Source organism: Onychostruthus taczanowskii, unplaced genomic scaffold (assembly GCF_017590055.1).
Source record: "Onychostruthus taczanowskii isolate IOZ18803 unplaced genomic scaffold, ASM1759005v1 scaffold12, whole genome shotgun sequence".
In the NCBI taxonomy this organism is placed as follows: domain Eukaryota; kingdom Metazoa; phylum Chordata; class Aves; order Passeriformes; family Passeridae; genus Onychostruthus; species Onychostruthus taczanowskii.
Window position 1 is genome coordinate 15,932,190 of NW_024498351.1, and position 22,338 is coordinate 15,954,527.

General features: G+C 40.1%; 3 protein-coding genes across 5 annotated transcripts in view; 1 reads left to right on the plus strand and 2 right to left on the minus strand.

Moving 5' to 3' along the window:
- LOC121348408 (LRP2 binding protein) overlaps positions 1-2,872 on the minus strand; it is a 15,140-nt gene extending 12,268 nt beyond the window's left edge. The window contains exon 1 of the mRNA XM_041427887.1: positions 2,845-2,872. The gene's annotated coding sequence lies outside the window, so the exon portion shown is untranslated. The remainder of the gene's footprint in view (positions 1-2,844) is intronic.
- ANKRD37 (ankyrin repeat domain 37) lies at positions 2,336-4,864 on the plus strand. Its single transcript, XM_041427888.1, has 5 exons — positions 2,336-2,472; positions 2,796-2,948; positions 3,644-3,735; positions 4,216-4,445; positions 4,728-4,864. Exons 1-5 carry the CDS (start codon positions 2,446-2,448, stop codon positions 4,739-4,741), a joined length of 516 nt encoding a protein of 171 aa, XP_041283822.1. The 5' UTR covers positions 2,336-2,445; the 3' UTR covers positions 4,742-4,864.
- UFSP2 (UFM1 specific peptidase 2) lies at positions 4,836-19,946 on the minus strand. Of its 3 annotated transcripts, none has more exons than XM_041427885.1 (12): positions 19,830-19,946; positions 17,563-17,641; positions 15,595-15,775; positions 15,464-15,530; positions 14,967-15,124; positions 14,001-14,193; positions 12,390-12,536; positions 11,765-11,929; positions 10,347-10,471; positions 8,723-8,799; positions 6,921-7,045; positions 4,836-5,603 (listed from the first exon to the last, which is right to left on the minus strand). In XM_041427885.1, the coding sequence occupies exons 2-12, from the start codon at positions 17,624-17,626 to the stop codon at positions 5,517-5,519; spliced, it is 1,389 nt and encodes a 462-aa protein (XP_041283819.1). In that variant the 5' UTR covers positions 17,627-17,641; positions 19,830-19,946; the 3' UTR covers positions 4,836-5,516. The 3 variants fall into 3 exon arrangements, with proteins under 3 accessions (XP_041283819.1, XP_041283820.1, XP_041283818.1); XM_041427886.1 differs by having other exon boundaries at positions 14,967-15,121; positions 19,818-19,943; XM_041427884.1 differs by having other exon boundaries at positions 19,818-19,943.
- Positions 19,947-22,338: the final 2,392 nt, after the last annotated feature.

Here is a 22,338-nt window from a genome sequence, read left to right on the forward strand (position 1 = left end):
ACACTTCAGTTTAGCAGGCGGGACTTCACGCCGCTTCCAGTGATCAGAAACTGTTTGTTGTAATGTAGTTTGTTTTGCCCATATAGATATTAAAAAACTTAAAAGGATAATTGAGGGAAAATGCTGTTCGAGGTTTCTCATGAAATGTAAAGCATTGCTTCCACTTCTCTTGATTGCTTCTGGCTTTCTTACAAAAAGGGACTAATATCAAAATGCATGAAAGTGCTTTCAAAATAATCTTTAGCTGTGCTCCCAGCTTTTTCTTTTTTCCAGATGATTATCATCCTTCCATTTTTGGCAGTGTGATCTGTTTCTATAGCGACAGGGACAAGAGGCAACAATCAAAACGGGAGAGTGATGCCTGCAGATTTGTGTGGTTAAAACCATGGGCTCAATGTGATGTTTTCCAGTAGTCCCATGTGACTTTAAGTACCAAGAAACACCTAAAATTAATCCTGATTAATTTTGTGTAGATGATATAACCAAAGAAATCTACAGGAAAATAAACTTTCTTTTTTTTAAGCTTCAGTTACTTAACAGGCAGAGTGAAGAACAGTCTGTGAAAGCAGCAGTACCCTTCAGCAAAGACAACCAACAATGGGTTGCATGGCTGCTTTTGATGCAGAAGGGTGTGAGATTCACCAGCATACCTTGGTTTATCTGACTGCTTAGACATTTATTAGAACCATTTTTCCAATTTAATTTTGTTGATACACATGCAAGACGTGTGATCTGAGGTACAAAGCACAGAAGAATTGTTTCTAAGTTATGTTCCAGAACAGCTGTAGCCAGGAAGCCTTGTCCTTACCTGGCACTTGGGGCTGCCCCAGACAAAATAGTTGAGAATTGTAACTTCTGTGTTTATACCAGTACAAGTACTGGCTATTCAAAAGCAGAAGAGTTTTGCAGGCACTAATGAGGGGTGCAAAATGTGACCTGAAGCTCAAGAACTAATTAATAGCAGGAATTTGAATAGAGTTTTGGCTGGCCGGATGCAGATGTGTGTGTAGGTGGCTAGGCTGGAAAGATGAGATTCCTCAGGTGCAGCTTGAAACCTCTGAACTGCTGAGGTAATGGAGGGAGGAAAGATCTTTAAACCAAACATAAAACCAAAAGCACCAAAACACAACCTCTTTGGCAATGCAAAACTATTTAGTCTTAAGCTAATTCTGGATACGTGTGTTTTCAAAAGAATCTTTAAAATTGCAAAAAGGTATTTCATCCCTAACAAAGCATAGCTAGGAATGTGGGAATTTTATTTGTTTGTTAACAATTAGCTTGGCTACCTGTTCAGGGAAAAACCCAACACAACATTTTGTAATTACACAAGTGTGCTTCTTTCCATATAAAAAAGAAGTGAAAACTGTCATTTACTGAAACAATTCTGCTGTTGATCACAGCCTATTTACCTGGATTTCTGCACATTTAAAAATTGTACTGTATATGCTCATATTGCACTAAAATAATTTATATTAGCTTTCCCAAAGGAGAAGCAGAAGGTAATTTCATCATGTTTGTGAATTAATTTCAGAACTATGTATGCCCTAAAGGAACACCGTTAGGCTTCCTTCCCCCTATCTCTGTTTATTAAAACCATGCCATTATTATTTGTTTTTTAAATATGTGACTTTCAATTATTTTTTTTAAATTATGGTAGTGATTATGAGGGACTTCCATAACAAACATGTAGGTATTTGACACAGAAAGAAATACCATAATGCTAAGAACAGAACTGTGTACTGTGGACACTCACCCTCTCTAGGATACTTCAAGCTCAAGTAAGTGACAATCAAAGTACTGTTTTTGCAAATGTGTTTTGAGCAGAGATGTAGCAGGTGGCTGTGCCCAGATCCACCACTGCCGATTCTAGTCCTGCTCGGATTGGTGATGAACCTGCTGCGATGTCTGTGCTGAAGGTGAGAGCTGGGTCTCACAGCGTGCCTCGCCTGGCCAGTCTCCCTGGCCTAGTGGCAGAGCTTGGGCAGGACGATGGTAGAGATTTCTTTTTACTGACTTTTCTTTCTGGGAAAAAAAATCTAAATTAATTCTCTATTATTTTCGTTCCTAGATCCAAGTCTGCCTTGGTCTAGCCTTCCAAAGCAGCGTAAAGGTCCGCTGCCAGAACCACTGTGGCGGCTGCGCCTGGCAGCGGCACAGCCAAGAGCACACCAGGCCGCGCTCAGGGCTCGGTGGCTCCGGCTGAAGGCGGCAGCGGGGCTTCCAGCGGCGCCCGCTCCCGGCCCGTGCAGCAGCCGGTGCCCGGCCCCCCGGGGCTCCGGAGGGCGCTGCCGCGGCTGCCGAGTGTGTGCGGGACGTGCCGGGGCGGGGCTGCGGGCCCGGCGCTCGCTGCCGGCCCGGGAGGCGGCACGGACGGACCCGCGCCTCGGTCCACCGGCCCACAGCCCCGAGCCCTGACAGCCCCGCGCCCAGCAAACAGGGGAGGCGATGCTGATAATGGACTGCAGCGGAGAGGTGAGGTTTGGGATGGTCTGTGTGTGGCTCTGTCTGGCCGGGAGCCCAGCTGCGGAAGTGAATGAGGTGGTGTTTGCCTGGAGCTGCTGCTATCAACGCTGGGGCACTAACGCTGGTATTTCTGGTTAAGAGATTAAAAGCCAAAAACCTCTTTCTTGCACTGCTCTTCAAAAAAGAAAATATTTAAAAAGCAGTTGCAAGGAACATGAAGGTCCAGTGGTTTGCAAGGGGAATGTTTTTTGCTGTAATGCAGAATTCTGAGACCTGGCCATGGTTTACACTGGCAGTAACATTTCTTTTTTTCTTTTTATATCCTGTTTCAGTGTGGTAGTTTCAGCAACCTATTTGAGACAGGAACCGGTGTGAACGCACCTGCAGATGCCTCTGGTCAGTCTCCAGCTCACTTGGCTGCTTGTGGTGGTGAAGCCTTCTTCCTACTCTGGCAACTGCAGACAGGAGCAAATTTGAACCAACAGGTAAAAAACACATTTTATTCCTTCCACTTCTAATCTGGCATGTCAGTAAATCCACTTAATATTATTTACACACTTTTTATCTAAGAGAGGGTTTTCTTATACTCAGTTGCATTGCATGAGATACTTGGGGTTGCTTATTCTAGAGTAACTTCTAGCATGAACCAGAAATCCTGTCTATATTGCATTAGCAAGTTCACTTGCAATGTATAATTTAATTTTCACACTTAGAGTGCTGCATGCTGATGTCCAAACAACTTAATTCTTTTACACAACTTGAGTATTTATTTTTCCTCCAAAAGTTTGTCCCTACTTTGAGTAAATGTAAGGATTCTTACTCGAGTTGCTTAGTCGAATCCCTTATACCTCTGAGCTGGTAGCAAGCTATTGGTCACAGCAATCCCTGAATGATGCTAAGAGATGCTGTTAGTCTGTGTAGAGGGTATTCTGTGTAAGTTATCTTTTAAGAAGGCAAAGGTTAAACAATGAGTACTGCAGGAGACAGCACTTCTGCTTTGTGGTGATGAATACATTAGACATTTAATGGTAGTTACCATTACTATACTAGCTATATTCCTTTAATCTCTCTCTCAGCTCATAACAGACTGGTGTACCTAAACAGTAATTTTTGAGAACAAGACAGCTTTATCCTACTCCTCTTCTTGCAAATGACTGTTACATATAAATTGTGTTTTTAGGATTGCCTTGGAGAAGCCCCGATACATAAAGCAGCAAAAGCTGGAAGTTTGGAATGTCTTGCTCTCCTTGTTGCTGGTGATGCTAAAATTGAGTAAGTTGAGGAACGTTTAGTAACTTCAGTAAGAGCATCAAAGGATGTGCATTTTACAGAGTACATTTAACTTGCTCAGAACACACGTGCTAAGGCTGCAAATATAGCATGACTGTAGCAATAGGAGTATTAAAAACTGACATAAACACCAAAGGAGCACCGAGCACATGCTAACACGCTGTTGTGTAGCTATGTACCTCTGTGATAACTGCTGAGAGAATATTCCTGATCATCATCTCACCCTCTTCTTGCCTTTCTGATATGCTGAAGCTAGTAATAGACTGATGACAAATTTATTTTAAAATAATTATTCCTTTCTGTATTTAATACCCACCCCCTGTATGAGCCATATGCTATCCTTGCAAACCTTCTTGGTATTGATTCTCAGTACTTATTTTTATACACCTGCCTAAATCACCTCTTAATCAGCACTTGCTCATTATTCCAGTTGAATTGGTTATTGTTAATTCTGTATTTCAGCTTGTGCAACAACAGTGGGCAGACAGCAGCAGACCTTGCACTGGATTATGGCTTTCTGGAATGTGCCAAGTTCCTCAGGACAATTCAGCACACTCAGACAATGAAACTGAGAGGACAGTCTGGAAACTCGCTAAGTGACAGACATGGCTTGCAGAGAGAGGATCCAACTGCACAGAAACAGGAAAGTGAAACAAGCAGATCCATAAACAGGAAGAGGAGAAGATCAGATGGTGTGTAACAGTGTTGGTTTAATACAATTCAGGATATTTTTTAAAATGTTTTTAGCATCTAAGTAAAACAAATGTGTGTTAGACAGAGAGCAGTTAGATTTAGAAGCCTCCTAGTAAGGATGAACTTGCATAGGTACTTAAGGTTAGGGTCTTCTTGGAAATGGACAGTACATGTGGAATGCCACTTAAGAGGCTACTTCAACACAGAAGAAATAAAAATCATAGGTACCCTTGCTGATGTACTGATGAAGTAGCTACAGACTTATTTTGTTTCTATGACAGATCTTGTCGCCTAACTGCCAGAAGAAACATCTTGTAATCTCAACATGAAATAAGGGATATCTGAAGTCTGAAGAACCATGACTGGATGATACACTGAGCAGTCAGATGTGTGTGCTGGGACACTGTCTCCTTCTGAGAAGGAGGAAAGCTTGTTTATTGTTACTTCTTACAGAAGAATTTTGTGAGTATTTTTTTTTTCTCACCTGGAATACTTGTTTTCATTCAGCTATAAATAAATGAGCATAGAAAAATTAATTCTCTTGCTTTTTCTGTGTAAATATGACAGCAAAATTAATAAAATCTAGTAAATATGGCTACTTTTCCACTTCTTTTCCCACTCCTAAAATGTTTCATCAAGAATACCAGCAACAAACAAGGCCTTTGAACAGATTCATAATGGACAAGACAGATGGCTAAGTGGAACTTGAAAGGCAAAGGACAGTTTATCTTTCTGTCATGAAAGAATTCCACAAAACAAACGGATTTGGCATTTAATCTATAGAGATTCTAGCAGAAGAGGAAATACTATATAAACCTAAAGTTGTGCTATGGAAAAGTACAGAGTATTTGTTGCCTAATAAATGCATTTGTAAGGAATACAGTTCAAAGCAGGTAACTTATTTCTAGAGGTTTCATTTAAAAAAGAATAGTTTCTTAATTTAAGTCATTCAACCAACATTTCTATTTCACCTGGGTTTTGATAGACTTGAAGCATTATTTTGATAAATAACAGGAGAGTTTTATCTAGATCAGCTATTCTGTCTCAGCGCATTCAGCATGAGAGTGAATTTAAATAGCCTTTGGTCGCTGAGGTAGGCACAGATTGTAATAGGCGTCCTTGTTCCAAAACTCCGGGCCCTTCCATCCACACCAGCCCTGTCCAAGGAAAAGCAAGATAGCTTTTAAATCTACTTTAAATTCTGGTTTTCACTATTGAGTCTATTCTTATTTTACTAATCATACTAATCTAAGCTGTAGGAATTATTTTCAAATGACTATAGAATGCAATGACAATTTTCAGAAAGTTCTCTGCATGCCTGGAAACACATCAGTGGAAAACACATTACAAAAAGACTCTCTCCCCCTTCCTCCCTCCCCAGTTTAATTCTTAGAAAGTATCATCTCCTCCCCATCCCCACCTCCTCACTACCTTCTGCTGCTCCTGAGAGGTTAATGTTATTCTGAAATGCCATCATTCTCACAGTTTCCCTTAGTTCCTCCCTAGAGACTTTTGATGAGGAAAGTGGGTTCTGCATCTATTTTATCCTCCTGGACCACTGAACCATTCTAACAGCTAGTAGCTGTAACAGCCTTTGGTCCTACACATTCTTTGGAAATAGTTTCTTCCTGTGTTCATTTCAAGCTTTGATCATTATAGGCCACTAAAATGCTTCTTAAACAGCTCCTTTTTTTGTTTGTTGGGTTTTTGTTTGCTTGGCTTTATTTGTTGGTCTGTTTTTTTGAATGTTTGGGTTTTTTTGTTGGGCCTACACAAGGGTATCAAAGATTAGAAATGAAAGTTACTATTTGCAACTTAATATGAAAACCAGAAAAGACATTGATTACCTACATTTACAGGATGATTCAGCTGCTTTAAGAGTTTACATTTCTGACACTATATTTACTAGTTTGTAATGTGCTGCGTCATCCCTTTTAGCAGCTTTAAATGTGGAAATGACGTTACATTACATACCCCTGAACACTTTGTAGTTTTTCTACATTTTCCAAACAATTCAGTACCTACCCTCTGATCATTGTTAAAGGCCTGATCTGAGAATGGTTAGTGCTGGATTTTTAAAAGAACTTTTAAAATTTAAAATAAGTGATCTTCCCTGTTTCATTTAGAGCATCTTACAGCCTGAACAGAATTTTCTGTTTTATTCAAAATATAAAACACATTTATCGTGGATACTCCTGGGTAAAAGGGGAGTTGGGTGAATTCATACAAAATAAAGAACATTGCTTTATAGTATAATAACTTGATGTAGTTTCTGATCTGATACATCTCCAAAGACACTAAGTTTCAGAGAGTGACAATACTTAGCATATTGTAGTATGCAGGTTAACTGGGCTCAGTGCTTCTTCCATATGGAATGGAGAAGCCACGTTGTATTTGGCTGGACATTATTTGTTTAATGCCAAAATACATGTATATACATAAATGTGTGTGTATATGTGTGCATTAAGCCTCACCTTTTCCAAAATAACATGCAGATCTTCTCCTCCAGTGTAATGTGGGTCTAGAATCAAGTATTTAATGTGCCCTGTAGTCTCATTCCAAGCCACTCCCAATATCGTGTGAGCCAAAACACCTCCACCTAAAATAGGAGAAACACAGATGGCTGTATTTTTTTTCATTGGGATTGATTTCATATACAAGGGCTAAATAAAAGTACATCAACACCTTCTATTAACAGATTAGCTTGTGTCAAGATGATTCTGAAAGTGTTTCTTTCATAAGATTCTTGACATTATTAAACAACGTTTCTTTACTACAGCTAAGAAAGGTTAGTTGTAGTAACTAAAGTAAGTAGAGAATTCATTTTCCAAGTTTCTTCTAAGTCAGCAAGGCAGGTTAAATCCTCCACACTTCTACCAGATGAAGTCTAGAATATTTCAAACATCTCTTTTGCACTTTTTTTTTAAAGAAACCTAACTGTAGGAAAGAAATCTGCAAAATTTCATGGTTGTAAAAGGACTAAAATTAGAAGAGAAATTGGAATTCCTGGATGAAGTTTATATGTTGTTTTCTACTATGTTACATCAATGAATATTAGGGGCAGAAAATAGTAAATTCTGATTTCCCTTTCCTCGGCCTGCAAACAGGAAAAGGGGATATTTTGATGAGATGAGCCCAGGTCAATTCTGGCATGTTTCTTTCAGATAACATGCAATACTTTACTTCCCCGCAATATTGTAGTAACTCCACACAGCACATAGGGATTGCAAAATCCCTGGAAGAATACAAGCAAAATCAATACCCAAACCCCACCCTCAAAAAGCCCAACTCCAGCCCTCCAAAGACTACAAAAATTAAACCAACCTGCAAGAGAGCATTACAGGGAGGAGTACTAAAAGATTTTTCAATATAGGATTCTACATTCTTGGCATTCAGATAAAAAGGCTGCTGAAAGGCCAAGAATATTTAATGGAATCATAGCATGGTTTGGGTTGTAAAGGACTTTAAGTATCACCTAGTTCCAACCCCCCTGCCACGGGCAGGTCACCTCCCACTAGATCAGGTGCTCAAAGCTCCATAAATCCTGGCCTTGAGCCTTGGGCCATCCCCCTGGTCTTGGGGCATCCACAGCTTCTCTGCACAGCTGTTCTGGTGTCTCGCCACCCTCACATGGAACATTTCTTCCCAATACCTACTCTAAACCACCACCATACCAAAGTCTGGACTTCTGGCACCTCTGTTTTGAGGAAGTTACACTGCATTATAGAATGACAAATACAGACTGGAAAATTGCTTTAATTAATGTTATTAAAGTTGAAAATAATAATATCAATACTACTAATTTCCTAACACACAGCATGGAAAAAACAATTAATGTTGCAGTATTTTTACAAATGACACTTCTTATCATACCAGTATTTCAGATTATTAAAACTGGTCTTAAGTTAATCTTCCAAGCCAATTGACAGTACTCTTCTCTGAGGGGAAGTTTTGGGGAACTCTATGAACTTCTGCTCCTGTAGAGAATGGAAGTCAGCTCAAGTTCTGACTTAACAGAAATTTATAAAAACACCATTTACACTGACTTTTTTTACCATGTTCAATACTGAGCTTGAAAGAAATACTAAATAAAAAGATACCAACCAGACTAAACTCTACCATTTTTGAGGCTACCTTGGGAAAACTGTAATTTTTAATTCATCTACAGTTTTGATTAACTTTTGTACAGTAAATTAAATGGGTTCTAATTGAAATGAAATTCAGCACAGAGAGGCCATGCACTTTCATTAGCATTCTTCAAGATTCAAGTACTTACCAATCATAATTGGAGTTCCCTCAGTCTTGAAATGATTAGCAAGTTCTCTTCCCTGCAATGCTAGCTCAGAACCCTGGCTAGGTAAGAAAAATAATAACAGATTTATCATTCGCACTAGGTTTACTTCAGGAATTGCCCATTATACTCATTCACTGCATAGATAACCAATTAGAAAGTCACTTGGATTATTCCTCTGTAAAATTCCTGAGAAAATCTGAAAAACATTTTCTAACACAAGGTCTATTTGCTAGGCATGGAAATTAATACAGACATTTTTAATATCTTGTCTTTATAGTTCTTTATATAGTGGCTAATCTTTTTAAAACCCTGTGAGAGTCTGTGTGCCTACTTCCCAAGTAGGAATGGATTAAATGCAGACAGAATACAAAACTGGGAAATGATGCATTTATTGTAATGGATCCAGTACTGTGCAGCTGTGAAGTCTTATTTCCATAAAGAATCAGAGATGCTAGCTGGAAATAAGCCCAAGATAAAAATGCTATCCACTGCCAGTGACCAGCTGAAAAAGCTGCTTGATTGTTTCTTCTTCCCAGCATGGTAGTGATGTTGGTTTTTTGTAACACTGAGAAAAACTGCTGCTCCCTTGTAGCAGCACTATGAGCAATTCTACCTACTTCAGGAGTGTATTCTATATTCTCATATGCAGGAATAAAAATCTTCCTATTGGCAGGGCCTGTCACAGCTCCTATAAATAACAGGTGGATCAACTGCAAGTACAAGCTCTGGAGCAAAAAAAGATTAAAATCTTGAAGACCTGAACTATTTTCCTACCATTAAGGATCCCCATTACCATGCTCTTTTAGAATATCTACAGTGTGAATTCACTCTAAAGAAACATAACACATGAAAAGTGTTTTGGTTTGTATTTTCATACATACTGTTAGTGTATGTTCTTAATTTCATGACTGTACTTATTAAATGTTCGGGGTTTTATTAGTATGCTTAGTGCTTCCTAAATGATAAAAAGTATGGTAGTTTTTCTTCTGATATATGCTAAAGACTATTCTTTTTGTCCCAAATATCTTCGTAGGATTCTTCATTGTGTATGACAGCATGAGACTGTCAGAATGGAAACAAACTCCTTGCTTTATGTGTCACAAAAATGCAAAAAGGGGAACATTATTTTCCAGACTTCTCAACAATTTGCCTCAATCCTAAACTCACAAGTTAGGTTTGTGGCTGCAGTAATAATCTATTTGTCAGTGCACATTCAGTTCTCTCTGGACATCAGACTGTGTGTCTGGCATCAAAAATTGTGGTGCAAAGGAATAAGCTGAATTCCATATCAGTTTGCATATCATGAAGCAATTTATAGATTAAGCAAACCCAATGGGAACCACATTTCTTGTGGAAGCATTTGACCATAGCTTTATAGAATCGGGCAATTTGCATATTATTAAGCAATTTATAGCAAATGGAAACTGGAACCCCAAGCTCCCAAGAAATTTAACACTACCTTCATTGGTAAGCACAACTAAAGGTAGGAATAGAGGGTTAATTATAATTATACCTCTTCTCCCATGTACTGTGATCATGATTTGTATTTTAAGGCATTCAGTCTTTCTAGCAATTACCAAGCCATTAAACAAGTAGTGATTCTTACCTGACAAATAATATTTTGGATGTTATTCCAAAAAGCTGATTCAAAACAAGCTGTACCTCAATCGAACCAATCCATTGCCGTGACCCAACAAATGCTGCGGGCTTGTCTCCAGCATCAACCAGTGCCTTTGCAACATCATAATGAGGAAGAAACCCAAATATCAACAACATATAGTAGGGAATTCCACCATTTTGTGTCAACAAAATTACTTTATATAAATGGGCATGTGTTTTGAACCTAGCAGTTTAAAAGCAGACCAATGAATGTTGAATTAATTCACTGCCGTTCTGTTTTGGAAATGTCCCTTTGAGCAGTAATGCAGAACTGTGTCCATGAGTAGAGACCACAATCCCAGCTCCACAGGCAGACTTCAGAATGGGAGGGGGACCACTGAGCTCTTTAATAATGGAGTGCATCATTTGTACACTGCAGAAGCCACTTCACATACTGAAAGGCTTGGATTTCTATTCAAAGCACTCAGGAAAGGATCCATAAAATAGTGCTCTGAGGAAGAGGCTACTGATCCATGTCAAAGGTTATGGTTTATTTTAAACTGTTCTTCATTCTGAGCTTTATATGTTACATTCAGTACTTGAGAGGGACCTTTTCTGCTCAGGACACAAAGCCCAAAGGTCTTTTGAGGGCTACTGCCCTCTTTTAGATGCCTAAATATGCTACAGGATTGCACAGATTTCAATAGCATTCAAGTGTGGATAGAGAAATGTTCAGGAAATGTGGTTTTACCTTTAGTGTTCACATCCCTGCTACATATAATAAATGTTTTTTTCATGGAATGAATTAAACTTCACTAAAAATGTTCAGTAAATAGCTGTAACATGAAGAATTATATTTAGAAGACAGAAGGCAACTGCAGTATTCCTTGACAGGCATACCCAATTATGGGTATTAGCTACAAGCCTACAGTTTTAATTCAGTGTTGTTAACAAAAACGAACAATTCAGGTATGCATTTAAATTCAAAACAGAAAAGAAGTGAAGGAGAGTTCAAAAATCAGGAAAAAGTGCACCACTGTCAAAGGCAAAGTTGCAAAAGTTGTCAGTAAATTCCTGTGTAGCATCTGGGAACTAATCCAGCTGTCACTGAGTATGACAGCCAGTTTTAAAACTGATTTTAGCATGACACATTGGGTTCTTTGTTCTTTTCATTTGACAAAAACAGTGAAAAATGTCATATCACAGCTTCTAATACAACATTAATCCAAGGAAACATTTGAAAGATTATTTTAATGTATCTTATTTGTACAGACAATGTCATCCAACACAAACAATTCAGAACCACCAGTCCAATTTAAGGGACAAAAAATATTGTCTAAAATGTACGAATCTAATATTTAAAAACAATCTACATAAACCTTTATAGACAAATATGCATAAAATAATCTCCTTAATGTCCTGTACCTGTTGAATTTCCTTGTGTGTTGGTATAGGTCTATCCACGTAGCCTTGGTGCTTGAACCAAGAGCAGATTGTCTGCAAAGAGCGATAGGCACAGCCCCAGCCGCTGTCATCCACGCGGTCCTGCATGTAGTGGTGGTAACTGTATACACCTTGTACTAAATAAACCTGCACAGGAGGGGAGCACACAGAGCCATCTGATCACACTTGCACCAGTTTTCACAGAAGTCATATCACCTGGCACTTGCACTGTAAAGTTTACAGTTGGGGACTGCAAATCTTCGGAAGATTCAAAGGGTCATTATTCAAACATGATTAACTGCACCTCATTTTGTCTCCTAAACTGTGTTCATAGTGTTAGTTTCTTGTCCTGGTTCTGAGAAACTTTTTAGAATACATGCTAAAATCATGGACATTATTATCCCAAGAAAATCCAATTTATTTGGGACAAATACAACAAATTAAAGCAGTGCCATTTTGTGCAGAGGAGCCCTTTTGCTTAAGAGGTCAAACCAATTATTTTACTTTCCCATCTGCACATCACTGACTATCTAAATTACTTCTTTCAATAAAAAAAAATCTCAAAATAAAAAGGTACTTTCTGCAAAATGGTTCAATTTAAACTTACCATACCAGACTCCATGCCAGGTGAACTAAGATGTAAATGTGGATTTCTGAGATATCCATCTTTATATGGTTCATCTGGAAAATGATAAGCATTTGCTCTCTTGAAATATGGTCTGTCACAAGGCAGATTGTATAACCCATGCAATTCCTACATGCAAGTTCAAATAAAAATAAGAAACACAATTCAAATTTTGGATTAAAAGAAAGACATTGTAAGCAGCAATAAAGTTATAATTTTAACAGCATAGTTTAGCAAATTATTAAAATAGGCTTAATTAAACACTCAGCAGGTATGTTTACTACTAGACCTCACCTCTGCAGGGAAGCTCATGCAGGCTTACCTCCCATCTAAAGGGCCCTCTACTTTATGCAGCCCTGTTACATAACACCTGCTGCTGGGGCCCCACGAAAATACCACAAGTAACAGGTTTGTTATGAAAGCAGGATAAAATACACCATCATAGAAAAGGATTACAGTTTTATCTACACAGTAATGTAGATACACACACCAAATTATAATCTTAACTGATATTGGAGCATACAAATAATACATACTGACACAAAATGAAGATATTGGGCTTATGGTTCAAGCAGATTCAGTCTATTTTAAAATCTCTTAAGCTCTGTTTGCCACACAGCAGCCACATTTAAAGAGATATATTGTCTTATTTCACAGAGTGAAGAGTGAAGCATGATGAGATCCTCTAGGATAATGTATGTAACACAGCTAATACATTTTAGGCAGATGACCCAGCACTGAACCCAGCTCCAGGAGCTGCAGTAACACTTCCCATCAGTGGGTTAGAGTGATCAGCAGAGAGAGCAGGAAACACAGGCAGTGCCACCAGTGCCTGAGGCCTCTGCAAACACAAGGCTAGATTGGGTTTTATATACCCAGTAATGCTTCACACAGAAAAAAGTCCCCAGTTCCTACACCTCTAAGCTGCAGAATATTCTTTCCCTGCTCTCAGTACATGCAATTATGTGATCTAGACTGGTATCAGTCTCAATCTGAAAGGACTGGCACATCTCAACGTTCTTCCACTTCATCCATATTCTTTTTTCCAGATGCCAATCCAAAGGCAAAAACAAGCCAAAAACTAGCTAAGTTTGTCCAGCTGTGAGCTACAAAAAGCAGGCCCTCCAGACAAAAACCCCACAACACCACAAAACCCCAAGAAAGACCCAAAACAAACAAACAAAAAAAAAAACCAATAAGCTTTTCAGGACATATATTAAAGCCTGAATGTAGTAACACACCAAAAGTAAACTGATGTTCTACCATAGAAGAACAAAAAAAGGGAGAAATTCAAAGAACAATTTACTGGAAGCATAATTTAGAGAAAATATTTATCAATCAAATTTTATGTACATTTAAAGTTTCTGTTGTTCCCTCACAAAAATGAGATCTGGCACATTCTATAAAATAACTTATAATGAAACAAGTTTTCACATTCAGTATACTGGTTTGGCTATAATAAAAATGAATCTAAAATACAGCAGTATCTGCTAGTATTTATTCTACATTGACTAAATGGAAAGCCCTACCACTGCTACAATTACAGTAATTAAAAATAAAAGATCCAGTTCTGTTACCGTTTGTTGGCTTTACCTTTCTGTAACTTTCCAGCTGATCATCTGAAATACCCGTAGGATATGAGACTGTTACGAGGTGATTTTTTCCTGGTAACATGAAATGAAATTGTTCTGGTACCACAATTGATGTTCCTTTCACATATTTCATGATACATCTTTCCATGTCAGTTAATTGCCCATGAATTGCTTTCACTAGGAGATTTTGTACCCTGCAAAGTACAAGGGAGAATATTTCAAAAGCAGAGCAGTGATTGTGAATAACTTTTCCTCACAGCTGTGAGTTATACAATACCTAAATGCATGTCTGACCTGGTCAGATGACTGCACTACTTCAATGCTTCTGCTCCCACAGGAAAAGGCAGAGCCCAGCTGTGCCTTTCTCAAAGCTTGTCTGCACACAGAAATGAGTCCCTAGTGATTCAGTCCTCCCAAATGTGGCTACCCTGCTCTCCTATCAGAAACACAATCAGTATGAGCATTTGCCAAAATAAAAATTAAATATTTGACTAAATGTTTTCTTTTTTGCATTTTATCCACTCCGCTCAAATCCTATGGAAAAAATGCAAGGAAAAAATACACAGGCAGACTCAAATGTTTTCCATCATGTAACCCCAAATGTAGGGCTGAGATTACAAAGACTCATCAAATACACCCTAACTCTCACTTTTATACACCTCACATACAAAAATTTCTAGAACATTTTCCTAACCTTCTCAGTTCTTTGCTAAGCAATGGTTGTGAGTTATCAAATCTTTCAGACATTGATAAACTGAATTTTTTATAGACAGCAAAAGAATCATGTCTCAAGATTACTGAAGTTAACAGCTGCCTACATGAGCTTTTATTATTTACACAGTTAAAATTACATCACAAAAATACTATATACTTTTCATTAAACTGATGAATGATATAGCTGTACTTCATTATTTCAAGAAAAAGCAGAAATGAAGCTGAAAATTTGCAAGTTCAGGATAACACTTACTTTCCCCATGGCTCTTCTGGAGAAACAGATACAACAACATCAACTGGTAATGTCATATTTATGTAGTGGTGTTCCTTCTTTTCCCTTTCAATGACTGGAGCCAAAGCAGCTAATGAAGATGTCATTTCCAGCATGAGGTCTACATTGATTATCTGCTGCTGCAGAGAACAAAGACACCAATGTTACATCTCCAACTACAAGGCGGCAAAAGTAAGAACCAATAAGTACATGAACCAAAAAGGCAAAAGTAAGATTGCAGGTATTTGGTATCAAACTCAGTAATGAAATACTTGGGTTAGAAAAAAGCTGGTAATGTTGAAGACAAACTTCCATGTGCTGATCTACCATAGGTGGATTTCTGCATTCATGTTGAGTCTCAATGATTTTAAAAGCATTCTTTAAAGTCATGTCAATGCCTATTTGTGTACAGAAAAGCCTAGAGAGGGCAAGTCTCAAAATGTTTAAATGGTAATTTTTCTTATATATTAGAAACATACCGTATCCTGTAACTTTTTATCCTTTTTTTTGCCAAGCTTTCGTTTGGTCTCATCATCTTGATCAAATCTGAATTATCAACCGAAAGAGAAATGTCTATGACTCCCCCCCCCAGTTTTTTAAATATACTTACTGTATAAATCGTCTGATCTCTTTACATGCAGACTCATCAGTCAGCTCTGGAACTGTGGTCATACCATTGTTAGGCCACACATAGACTGAACTGTTGCAAATTCTGAATACAAGAACCTCTGAAGACAGTTTGTTTTCAAGATCACTGAAAACATATCCTAATGCCTTTTTTGTTGATGCCTCTGAAACACAGTAAGGATATAATTAGCCTAGAAAATTCTCTCACAATTTTTTAATAGCTGCTGGGCACACATTTAATAAATTTTGACTTGGAATAAAAATGAAAATGCTGTTATGATCAGAAAAATGACTGGGTAAACAAAACTAAGGTAAGATTTCACTTAGCAGGTCTGTCTCAAACATTCACTCTCACCTCCCTGAACAAAAGTGTACTGTTTCTCTCAGATGCTATCAAACTTACAGAAGAATATTACTACTGCTGTCACTTACCACATCTAAGTCTTAACCAAGCCTAGGGCTGCAAACAAACTTCTATGTACAGACAAACTTCTATGTATATTTAGGCTTTTGAAAAAATCCTGAAAACATTCAATCTGAGTCACTCACATGTTTCTGACCTCAAATCATTGTTCAGAAATACTAACCAAACCCAGACTAATCTTTGGAAAACCTGGGCCTACATTCCAGCTGAGGACCAAATTTTGGCCAGCATAAACCTGTATGCCACAGTCTGGTTTGCCTGAAACTTTATTACTGGTATATAGTTGAAAGTGAAACCATATTACTGGTATAAAATTGTCTTTCAGGTCTTGTAAGGTGTTTTACCCACACCTTACAACCTGAACCAATAATGGATATGACACTGTTGGATATGAAAGAATAACTGGCACATCAGCCATGTTTTTTTCCTTACTGTGAGGGTTAAAAAACATTACTTTGAATACAGTACTAACAAGCCATCAAAGACTATGCTGTATCTCTCTGATGCAGTAACTTAAATTTGGTCACAATTAGATAACTTTTGTACTAGAAATCTGTAAAAACTACATTATTAGAAAAGTCAAAAAAATTCCTCCAAAAGAAAAAGCTCACTGCCCTTCAAAAGGAACAGTGTGCCTTATTTACCCACTAACAGGTGTGAGTACCATGCACTTGGACAATTCAACAACCATTCTGCTTCACTGTGGTTACAGTTCACTACACCATAGACAAAGTCAAATAAATAACCCTTCTCTGAGGACGCAACTCACAAAATGCTGCTTTGGATCAGGTCAATCTATTCAACACTCCTGTTCCACATCATGAACTCAAATAAGCCCAAGTTCCTTATCAAGGTTCACTAGATGGAATTCAGTGTTTCTGCTAGAGACACATCCTTTTAAAATGCAGAATGACTGAGAGTGGAGCTAAAAACAGCCTCATCCTGCCCTGTGACAGCTCAATGGCCCCTGAGAGCCCTGAGCAGGCCTTCTGAGGAGAATGTCACTTTACTGTAACAATGGGGGACTACAGGAGTCCCTTAATGCTTTATGGATTAGTCTCTTTCTATCACATGGAATTGCAGTAGCGAATCCTGCCTAAATTCAGTACATTACTTGTTCCCATTCTCTATTTCTCTGGAAAGACTGGACCAAAGTCTCAAAATTGTATTATTGACACAGTCAAATTATAACAAAATTCATTGCATTGAAGTTATTCTGTTTGCTTATAATTTCAGAATTAACTTCAGCTTCAAGGTGAAAAGTGATCCCAGTAACATAATCACAAGTAAGAAGTATATGCAAATGAAATTAGCTAAAAACGTCAATGTAAAGTTTATTTCAAATGAAAACAAAAAAACATAGGAGGGAAAAAGAGTGTCAGAAAATTTATAGAGATAAAGAATAATTTTTACAGGTTTGTGAACACTTAACACCTGGTAAAATGCCAAAAAAAATAAATATAATAAACAGTTTCTTAATAAAAGTAAATATAAGTATTAAGAAATCTATTAGTCTTATAGACACACCATCAGTAGTTGCAAGCTGAAATGCAAGATCCAAGCCTCCTCTTATTCTGAAGAGTATATCCATAGCTTCTAGAATTACCTAAGGAGAAAAAAGAAGCAACAAAAATGAACAGCCATTTCAACATGCCTTCTCTCAAGCCACAACTGACTGCAGTTATGCCACAGTGTGCAAGTACACCAGCAATTACTGCAGCTGCTCAGGTTACACAAGGCCAGTGAATAAACAGGGGAGTGAGTGGTGCAGCAGTGCACAGCTGCTGCACCAGCACCTCAATTACACCTTAGAACACATTTCCTATCTTGACAAAAAAAGCCATAATTCTATACTTTTATCCTATAGAAATACTTTAGGTGAAATGCCATTGTTTCTCATTTTTTCAATCCAAATGTCATGTTTAGGTAAAATGTCATTGTTTCTCATTATTTCAATCCAAATGTCACATTTAGATAAAATATAATTGTTTCTCATTATTTCAATCCAAATGTCACATTTAGATAAAATATAATTGTTTCTCATTATTTCAATCCAAATGTCACTAATATACACTATACATGTATATAAAATATGTATTCTTCCAGCTCAAGTAAAGCAAGGACAGAACTGAGCTGAAAGGTAATTAGGCATCTGTAAGTATGCATTCATTAGTTAGGAAACCACAGTTTCAGGTAACTGACAAAAAGCAAAGGGGTGGGGGATATGTGTGTGTTATACACAGCCTTGAGAACTAAGGCTGAGTTTCACATTTGACATGAGAGCTGCTTATGCCACCACTGAGACCAGCCAACTGTTTGCTCCCCCTTCCAAAGTCCCTGCTCTGTGTCCCCCTAACTGCTCACATTTTAACATGAACTCCTAGAGAGCTCATGCAGATGGAAAGACATCCTTCTATTTAGAGAGGACTTTTTTAGACAGATCAATCCCCAATCACATTCAATGTACCAGAAAAAACCAGCTGTGGCGGTACAGAGAGGAACAAAAGGTGACAGATGAGTGTGGTAGTGCTCACTGTAACAGTCCACAGAAAGAATGCTTAAACTGCTCAAAAAAACACTACCAAGCACCTGAAAAAATAATTATACTAGGACCCTTTGGAAAGACTGACTGTATAACTGTTTGCTTACAAAGTATGAGACACTTCCACGTGCAATGCCATTGCTACTCATGAAATAAAAACCCCACAACACAGGACTAATTTTCTTTCCATTAAAAGCATTCTAAAGAGAAATACACAAAATATGCATGACTGTTAAAACATAATAATCTACTACTTTATCTGCTGGTGAAGGATTTTCATGTTTCAGTGATTCTGGAGTGCCAAGAAACAGTTTGGTTCCTGAAGCATAATCCTGAAGTATTTTAGATAATACGGTTATCGGCATTAACAGGATAATTAGTAGGACCCACAAAAGTGCCAGCCAGAATGTGAAAAAATGTTTGCCTGGGTTGATGTAAATGTTTTTTATTTGAATTATTACTATGCAAGAATAACGTTCATCAATAAAAAGAAGAGCTCTGCAAAAGCAGCTGATCATGGACATCAGAGAATCACAGCATGGGTGAAGCTGGAAAGGACCACAGCGGGTCACAGAATCACAGAATCTTCTGAGTTGGAAGGGAACCACACGGACAATGAGTACAACACTTAAGTGAACGGCCCATAACGGGGATCAAACCCACAGCCTGGGTGTTAGGGTGATGTGGTCCAATGTCCTTGCTCAAGCAGGGTCATCCCAGAACACATTGCACAGGATTGTGTCCAGACAGTTCCGGAGTATCTCCACTGAGAGGGACTCCACAGTCTCTCTAGACAATCTGTTCTCGTGCTGTCGCAGCACAGTAAAGATGCTCTTTCTCCTGTTCAGGTGAAACTTCCTGGGCATCAGGTTCTGCCTGAGGCCTCTTGTCCTATTGCTTGGCACAACCGAGAAGAGCTGCGCATCATTATGATGATCTCTTCCAAAAAATCCGTGGCTAACGCCAGGCAAGCTGAGTCCCCCACGGGCGATGGAGAATGGCAGGGGCTATAGGAAGGCGTCAGTGGGGGAGGCGCCACTGCTCCCCGTGTGACACAGCCTGTGTCCTGCAGAAAGGGGACCAGGGGCCTCCGCACCTCCCCCGGGGCACCCCTGGGGCTGGAGGCCCAAACGCGACGGCCGAGCACCCAGCCTGCAGCGGGGACACCAGCCCGCCCCGCTCGGCCCGGGCGGGGGCGCTCCCCTCCCCGCTGAGGAAGGACACACACCCGCCTACTTACCTATCCACCTACCTAGTCTCCCACCCATCCGTCCGTTCCATTCCCCGGGGACGGGGAGAAGGGGCCGAGCCGCGGAGGGGCGGACTCACCACGTCTGTCAGCGCCGCCGGGGGGCCGGGCCCGCCGCATCCCGGCGGCGCAGGCGCGCTGCCGGCGGGGCCCGCCTGGCCGGGCCGTGGGCCCGGGCCCGAGCGCTTCCCGTTCGGCCGGGAGGGAGAGGCCGCGCTGCCGCGGGTTTTCCCCAGAATCACCCGCCTTCCCTTCCCCTCTCTGCGGTGCTGCCGTGCCTGCTGGCGGCCGGCACGCTGCGGGGAGTGCGTGGGGCTGAGCGTTCTCTCCTTGGGCAGCCATGGCTGCGCTCAGCGCGGTGTGTCCGGGGTCAGCGGCCTGCTGCCAGACGCTGGTGTTATTTCCTCGTCATTTCACAAATCCACTGGGAGACGCTGCGGAATCCCGCTGGCCCGGCTGCTGCCTCGCGTTACTGCTCCTGCCAGGCCAGGCTTCCACATCCGCCCTCGCACTTCTCGGGCACATCGGCATGCTGAGGTCCAGAAGACCTCTCCATGAACCCCTAGATAAATGCTTTGTGCGTTAAACTGTAGAATTTAACTCCAGGTCTGTTTATTTGTGATATATTATTTCTGTCCTCGCAAATAATGCTAACTAGCTTAAAACTGAACCGTTAAACTGGTTTCCAAGGCTCAGTTTTCTGTCATTTCAGGTTGTTTCTTTCTTGTCGCCTGCCCTTAAGTTCCTTATCCGATGTCAAGATGTCCCAAGAGTCGAAGAACAACACTGAGGTTGCCTGATGAAGTAATGGTGGGCTTTTATGGTGCACTGGTTTTATTTATCCTGTATATTTTCACCATATGTAGTGAAAAATGACAGCCAGAGGACATTTTTGGTGTAGGGTAAGAAAAACACAGTGTGAACCAACACGTTGCAAAACCCCTCCCCCTAAACAACTGAAAAATTGTGAGCTTTTTAAAACTTAGTCATGCTGTCTGCTCCACATGCTAAGCACAAGGAAAATATGGCTCACCCTTCTGTTGTACACAGTGTTCCAGCACATTGATTTTCATAATAAAATGCATAAAATCGATTTTATTCAATGTGTTTCCAGTGCTGTGCTGCTGCAGCTTTTCTATTCTGCATCCACATGCCACATAGGTCTAATGTGTGATATCCATCTCTTTAGAGCTTTCTGTTGGAAATTGTGGTGGTTTCACCCCAGGCAGCAGCCAAGCCCCATGCAGCCACTCGCTCAGTCCTCCACCAGCAGGACTGGGGAGAGAATCAGGGGAGTAAAAGCCAGAAAACTCACAGGTTGAGATAAATACAGTTTAATAGGAAAAGCAAAAGCCCACACACAAAGTGAAACAAGGAATGAATTCCCTGCTTCCCATGGGCAGGCAGGTGTTCAGCCATCCCCTGGAGAGCAGGGTCCCTTCACACCTAACAGTGACTTGGGAGGACAAAGCCATCACTCCAAACATCCCTCCCTTTACATACTGAGCATGATGTCACATGGTCTGGAACATCCCTTTGCTCAGCTGGGGTCACCTGTCCTGGCTGTGTCTGCTCCCAGTTCCCATACACCCCCAGTCTGCTCTCCAGTGTGGCAGTACCAAAAGCAGAAAAGGCCTTGGCACTGTAGATATTGTTCATCTCTTAGTTTTGGGTGTTTTTTTGAGACATCTGGCAGTATCCCACACAAGTTCTAACACTCAGGATTTGACCTTCATTTTTTATTTGGAGCTCTTAAGCAAGAACACAATCGTGACCAAACAGTTCCAGTTGAAAGCACAGCAATACTTTTATGTTGTCAGAAGAATGGGACCACATTATCCTAGGTGCTATATAAAATCCCCATTTTTTGGTGTAAGTTCATAAATATAAGAAAACTGGCAAATTTGCTTGCACTGGTTTTATTTGTCCTGTGTATTTTTGCCATATGTAGTGAAAAATGGCAGCCAGAGGACATTTTTGGTCTTGGGTAAGAAAAAGATTTGAAGAAATAATTAAGCTGCCTGCAGCTGAGACAAATTCAGAGTCAAAGCTAAGCATTCAGTACAGAAAATGAAAACAGAGAAAAGGAGGTGGGATACTTTCCACTGGGAATAAAAAATCAACGGCGCTCAAAATGAACTCCGAACTGCAAACAGTGCAATGCTACAAGAGATGTGTTGCACACAGTGCATATGTATAGGTAGATATGCACATACTTTTTTTTTTTCTTTTTTATCCTTCTAAGCTGTTCAGCCTGAGGAATGACCAACTGCTCCTTTCTCCTCCTCTGGATTGTCTGAGCACTGCTGCGGCTCCTGGCACGGCACAGGAGCGGCATCGACAGGACCATCGACAGGAGCCTTAGCCGGGGCTCTGCCGAGGGGGTGCCTTGGGAAGAGGCGAACCGGGCAAAACACCAACCTCGGGGGACTTCGGCACCACCGCGCCTCCCAGGGCCAGGCGGGCCAGCCTTCATTGCAGCACAGGCTCGCCTTCGCCCCTTTTCCTCCCC

Bases quoted from the DNA above. Each gene is read 5' to 3' on its own strand.
- UFSP2 (XM_041427885.1), bottom strand. From the start codon at position 17,626: ATGGATATACTCTTCAGAATAAGAGGAGGCTTGGATCTTGCATTTCAG. The intron at 15,125-15,463 runs GTATGTTTCTAA...TGTTCTCTGCAG, and splicing joins ATAAAAAGTTACAGGATACG to CAGCAGATAATCAATGTAGA. The intron at 7,046-8,722 runs GTAAGTACTTGA...CTCCTATTTTAG, and splicing joins GGGAACTCCAATTATGATTG to GTGGAGGTGTTTTGGCTCAC.
- ANKRD37 (XM_041427888.1), top strand. From the start codon at position 2,446: ATGCTGATAATGGACTGCAGCGGAGAG. The intron at 2,473-2,795 runs GTGAGGTTTGGG...ATCCTGTTTCAG, and splicing joins TAATGGACTGCAGCGGAGAG to TGTGGTAGTTTCAGCAACCT. The intron at 3,736-4,215 runs GTAAGTTGAGGA...TCTGTATTTCAG, and splicing joins GCTGGTGATGCTAAAATTGA to CTTGTGCAACAACAGTGGGC.